Raw genomic sequence first — 6,505 nt, 5'->3', positions numbered from 1 at the left:
TTTTTTCCTTTCGCGAGAGGCACGGTTTTGCGTTCGCGAGAGGCACGGTTGTGCTTTCGCGAGAGGCACGGGCGTGCCTCTTTCCCAAAGGGAAAAAAAACGCGTTTTCTGTTTTTTTTTCTTTCGAGAGAGGCACGGTTTTGCTTCCGCCAGAGGGACGGTTGTGCTTTCACGGGAGGCACGGGCGTGCCTCTTTCGGAAAAGGAAAAAACGCATTTTTTGTTTTTTTTTCTTCCGCGAGAGGCACGGTTTTGCTTCCGCGAGAGGCACGATTGTGATTTCGCCGGAGGCACGGGCATGCCTCTTTCGGAAAGGGAAAAAACCCCGTGTTCCCTGTTTGGTTTTTTCGTCAGTTTTTTTCATGAAAAAGAAAGTTCGTCAAAACATATGAACATGGGATCTAGTTTTGAAGATCTCGACGCGAGGAATCCAATGGCGAAAGCGGTTCGAGATTTAGACGCACGGTTTAAGAAATAAAACATTTTGAATAAACGGATCTACGAAAAAAGGGAAAACTCCCAGGTTGTGACAAGTGGCGCACATGCAGCGCGCCACTTGTCGCAACCTGGGGAAGTTGGAGTGATCTCCGCAAGGGGCACTCCTTAATTAGTGATTTCGCGTAATCGCTCGTTCTGGGGTGCTGTCCTACCGGGAAATCAAATCTTTCGTTTAGTATGGGAGGTCCGGAGACCGAATGCCAGGTAGATATCGACGGTGGATCCTATTTGACACTCGTGGGCGTCAAAACGTCGTGCATGCGCTGAAGGCGCTCACAGTTTGGCCGGCCCACGTAGGCGCTACATTTTTTCTTGTTCCTTTTTCGTTTTTTCTTTTTTATTTTTTCTTTTTCTTTTCTTTTTTCTGTTTTCAATACTTGTTCTAAAATCTGTTCTCATTTTTAAAATCTGTTCAAATGATTGTATATTAGAAAAAAAATACTCAACGTGTATTCAAAACTGTGCATCGTATATTTAAGAAAATGTAAAATTATCATAAGAAAATATTCATTATGTATTAAAAAACTGTTCAATGTATATCACAAAAATGTTCAAAGTGTATTTAAAAAAAATTAGTGTATATCACAAAAATGTTTAATGTGTATTTAAAAATTGTTCAGAGTATAACACAAAAATGTTCAATGTGTATTTAAAAAATGTTCATCGTATATGAAAAATTGTTCATGTTTTTCATTTTTGTTAACCTTCTCAAAATGTGTTCGCGTTTGTTCAAATTTTGCACGTTTTCAGACATTAGTCGCATTTTCCGAAAATATTGCAAAATTAAAAAACAGATTTAGCATGCAAAATAAGAACTGTGGCTGCGTACTTAATGGTCAGCGCTGTGGTTTCGCTTGCAATAGTTGCCAGGCCGAGTGGCCAACAACACGTAGTTTTGTAGTACGTTGTCAAGAGTTCGACTGTTCGATGCGGCTTATTTTTCCCGTGAAGTTTTTCATTCGTTACCTGCGAATGGGCGGCCCATTTGCACGACCTTTAGCAAATCCTGCGTGGAAGCTGTTTCGTTTGACGCCAACGGGCGTCAAACAGGAGCTCTCGATATCGACGTTTTAAGTCTTTACATGGATGCAGCATCTCTCATGCTATTCCTATCAGTACCAAACGTCCCAAGCATAGCAGGCTAGAATTTTGCGCCGCAAGGTCACGAACGCCCAGGCCGCCTAGGTCCTTTGGCCGGCACACATCCTTCTAGGAAACGGGGTCCATAGGAGAACGACTCTCCGGGCCAGAAGAAAGCATGATGAAGCCAATCGATTTTCTCTCGAACACCCACAGGGAGAAGCAAGGCCGACATGGCGTAGGCTGGAGATGACCGCCGACCGCGTTGACGAAGACTTGCCGGCCAGCGGGGGACATGACCGCCTTCCAGCCCACAAGATACTTATCCGCCTTGGCGATGAGTGGTTTGAATTTAACTTCTCGAGTTTCTTGGTGGACAGGGGTAAGCCAAGATAGCTTTGTGGGAAGGAGGCGACCTCACACCCCAAGGTAGTCGCGACGAGTTGAGCGTCCTCGCCTGTCATATGCAGGATGGTCATGGTGCTCTTCGTGTGAAGTTAATCACGAGGCCCATGGTGTTGGAGAATAGGTTAAGCGCATGCTAGAGCTGGGCGGCATTCTCTGGAGAGACCCGCATGCCTCCAGGATGAGGAGGTAGGGGGAGCGGGGGGCCCCCCCGACTGCAAACCTCAATGGCAAGACATCCATCTTCCCGGCACTCCATTCCATTTGGAAACACCGTGCACCGAGTGGTACTGAGGGTATTTGCCACCCAGCCAATTCACTTGGCAGAGAGGACCCGCGAGCCACAAGGATGTCGAAGAGGATTCACACCGCAGACTGATGGGTTGTGATTCTGGTCATGCTGCTTGTTATGAATGTAAATAATAAAGTGCTGGGACACTCAGTCGTCACGATTTTTCTTTGCAGGCAGTGTTAGTTGGTAGGAGGTTCAGCATGGAGTTCCGGCTTGTCTTCTGGCTGATCAATGGGCTGATATTCGTAACGTTCATCTCCATCCTCGTAACCTTAAGAGCAATCACCCACACGACAGCTCTCGACATCTTCGTCTGCATCCTTGCTTTCATGCCGATTGGATGGGCCCTGCTTCTGGTTAGTTACCATACCATACAATTCCTACATTGCTCTTCATTCACACCATTTGTTTCTCTATATCTCAGGTCTAACTTCCTCTCATGTAACACTCTTTGCCAGATTGCCCAAGCAATCAAGCATGTCATCGAGATAGTTCGGCTATGGGGATCGGTAAAGGCCCGGGACTACGAGATCCTCATGGGGGTCCTCCAGTTCACGCCCATCACGTTCCTCGCAAGGTTCCCATTCGTGTTCGAGTGCACCCGGAACAAGGAGTAGGTAGATCGGCGTGATGGAGTTCCACTAAGTCATGTCATCTGGATCGACCAAGTCATGGCTTCTGGATCGACCAAGTTATGGCATCTGGATACACTAAGTCATGGCATTTGGATCAAAGAAGTCATGGCATATGGATTAGGTTTGGCGAAAAGTTTCTACAAACGGTGTGGATTGATCATGCCCTCGAGTCTCGGCTCCAATAGCCTAGTTTTAGCGTAATTGGCGATGAATAGGGGATCGATCTGATTTTTTTCAAGAAACCAAAAGCGCTATGTCATGTCATGTTCAACCTGGTGTAGCAGTGCGGGGAGGATTTAGACAACAACAGAGAATGGGCTAATATGTACTCCACCACTCATTCTCACACAAACTTCCCCATGGCGCCCTTTCTCTCTCTCTCTCTCTCTCTCACACACACACACACACACATACACACATATGTCTCTCTAGTCGCAAACATACAACCCCTGTCTCTCCTGGTAGTGAACTGGATATAGATCTCTGCTAGTCCGAAATTGTTGTATATATTATTAATTTTTAGGGGAAAAACTTGTTGTACATTAATTTATTTTGGAAACTGCTCCAATTATCGGTAGAAACTAGGTAATGTAGTTGAGCAAATTAATCGGTGTGAACTTCTGCAAATGGGATTTAGCATGAGGAACACAAAAATTGTTTAATAAACCAATGGTGTAACATGGTCAACACTGTCCCATTCTGTCCAAGGTTCGTACATAGTTGACTATAAGAACATACTTCAGCATAAGGCAGAGTATTACGTATAAAGGAGCACTCAATTTATAATCCAGCGTACGTCGACCAGTACATGGGTTGTCCGAATCGGAATGGGTTGACGCAGAGCAAAGCTGCTAGTGGAGCAGAGCAAAGCTACATCGCTCGGTTTCACGTTTTTTAGTCCCACACCGCTCTCGGGGAAGGAATCTGGCCAGCTTAAATAGCCTGTTCCTGTGCGCCTTGTCGGCCTAGGAAGCAATCACGGATCAGCTGTCGCTAGCTTAGCTGGTCGATCGGGTGTGCGAAGGCGCCGACGACGCAGAAATGAGCCAGCTTATACTAGCTAAGCTTGGCCTATCAGGTCTGCTGAGGAAGAGAAGCGTTCACTGGCGTAGCTAACCAGTGATGTAAGTCTTTTGTTGTTTACATTTTTTTCCTTCATTAAATCACAAATTATTAATAGCAACTGCAATTTTTTTTTCTTTTCTATTCTTCACAATAAGATCTTTTTACAAAAAACTTTTGATCTATTTATCAACTGTCAAGTAATATAATATAAAGAACATCATAGGTAAAAAATTACACCTACTCCGCCGCCATCGCCCTTCCCTCATAGAAAAATTACATCTTTTTTCCTTCATCATACCACGGATTATTAATAGCCACTACAAAATTTAGTTCTATTTTCTCTTCTATTCTTTACAGAAAGATCTTTTTCAAAGAAAACTTCCGATCTATTTATAAACTGTCAAGTAATATAATACAAAGACCTTGGTTTGTTTAGGTGTAGAAAGACCTTGGCAAGAAAGGCTTCCCGAACAAGGTTCTATTGGCCCACAGGACGGGCCGACAACCTTGAAAACAATCCTGATAACCTGGTTGGTCGGTCTTAGGACTTGATATGGCCGGACTACTCCATAAAGGTCAAACCAACAAGAAATATTTGTTGGTCGTCGTCGAAAGTTCACAAAGTGAATAGATGCAAAGCCTGTGTCCTCGGCTAAAGCCCAACCAGTGAGAAATTCATCTCCGGCTTGGTACACGTTATGGAGTACCTCACAACATCATAACACAAAACAAATCCAACTTCACGGCCGAGGAGGTAAAACACGAGCTGCGCCAAGCAGAACATGAAGCTTGACTACGCCTCCATCTATCACCCGCAAACTAATGGGTTGGTCGAGTGGGCCAATGGGATGATCCTTAGCGGCATAAAACCTCGGTTGATTCGATCTCTCAAGGAAGCCGACGATAAGTAGGCCGAGTAGCTCATCTCCGTGTTGTGGAGCCTATGGACCACACCAAATCGATCAACCCGCTACACGCCATTCTTCATTGTATACAATGCCGAGGCCATTTTACCATAAGTAAAAAATTATTGAGGTGGAAAACTTGTTTTACATGAGGACCGGGCAGTAGCCTAGTGGCAAGGTCGCTGTGGTGCACCTTGCAAACCGGAGTTCGACTCTACCTAGAGATCATGCGGCTTATACCCATTAGGTGATGTATTTTGACGGCTCCAAAATGCTCGCCGAACTGGGGGTTGGGGTAATCCTCACCTCACCCACCAGCGACACCATGAAGTATGTGATCCAGATCATGTACACCAACTCTAACAAGGGGGCGAAGTACGAAGCACTTCTTCATGGACTTCAGATGGCCGTCTCCATGGGCATAAGGCGTCTTTAGGTCCGAGGTAACTCCAACCTCGCAATCTCTTAGATAAACGGCGATTTGACGCAAAGGACCCAAAGATGATTGTGTATCACCACACGGTCATAATCATGTCAGCATGATTTGAGCGCTTAGAATCTCACTATATCCTCGATGAAAGCAAACAAGCCACAAACATATTGGAAAGGATGGGTGCTCGACGTGGAACAGTTGTTCCAACAGTCTGTTAAATGACACGGAGACACCGAGCCAAGCAAGCAACCCGAGAAATCCACACAAGAATTGATCATCCTTCCAGCCGTAGAGGCTGACGAGGTGATAGTGGGGGCTCGATACTCGAAGAAACTGAAGGAAATATGCCCTAGAGGCAATAATAAAGTTATTATTTATTTCCTTATATCATGATAAATGTTTATTATTCATGCTAGAATTGTATTAACCGGAAACATAATACATGTGTGAATACATAGACAAACATAGTGTCACTAGTATGCCTCTACTTGACTAGCTCGTTTATCAAAGATGGTTATGTTTCCTAGCCCTGGACAAAAGAGTTGTCATTTGATTAACGGGATCACATCATTAGGAGAATGATGTGATTGACTTGACCCATTCCGTTAGCTTAGCACTTGATCGTTTAGTATATTGCTATTGCTTTCTTCATGACTTATACATGTTCCTATAACTATGAGATTATGCAACTCCCGTTTACCGGAGGAACACTTTGGGTGCTACCAAACATCACAACGTAACTGGGTGATTATAAAGGAGTACTACAGGTGTCTCCAAAGGTACATGTTGGGTTGGCGTATTTCGAGATTAGGTTTTGTCACTCCGATTGTCGGAGAGGTATCTCTGGGCCCTTCTCGGTAATGCACATCTTTATAAGCCTTGCAAGCAATGTGACCAAATGAGTTGGTTACGGAATGATGCATTATGGAACGAGTAAAGAGACTTGCCGGTAACGAGATTGAACTAGGTATTGGATACCGACGATCAAATCTCGGGCAAGTAACATACCAATGACAAAGGGAACAACGTATGTTGTTATGCGGTTTGACCGATAAAGATCTTCGTAGAATATGTAGGAACCAATATGGGCATCCAGGTTCCGCTATTGGTTATTGACCGAGAATAGTTCTAGGTCATGTCTACATAGTTCTCGAACCCGTAGGGTCCGCACGCTTAACGTTATGATGACAGTT

The 6,505-nt window shown here is 44.6% G+C and overlaps 1 protein-coding gene across 1 annotated transcript; it reads left to right on the top strand.

The window, feature by feature from the left end:
* Nucleotides 1–1,826: 1,826 nt before the first annotated feature.
* LOC123158758 (callose synthase 3-like) lies at nucleotides 1,827–2,891 on the top strand. The gene is made up of 4 exons (XM_044576623.1): nucleotides 1,827–1,959; nucleotides 2,360–2,397; nucleotides 2,448–2,630; nucleotides 2,733–2,891. Exons 1-4 carry the CDS (start codon nucleotides 1,827–1,829, stop codon nucleotides 2,889–2,891), a joined length of 513 nt encoding a protein of 170 aa, XP_044432558.1.
* Nucleotides 2,892–6,505: the final 3,614 nt, after the last annotated feature.

This window comes from Triticum aestivum, chromosome 7B, assembly GCF_018294505.1.
Source record: "Triticum aestivum cultivar Chinese Spring chromosome 7B, IWGSC CS RefSeq v2.1, whole genome shotgun sequence".
NCBI classification, from domain to species: domain Eukaryota; kingdom Viridiplantae; phylum Streptophyta; class Magnoliopsida; order Poales; family Poaceae; genus Triticum; species Triticum aestivum.
The sequence above is the reverse complement of the archived record's forward strand: the minus strand, read 5'-3'. Positions and strand labels throughout refer to the sequence as shown.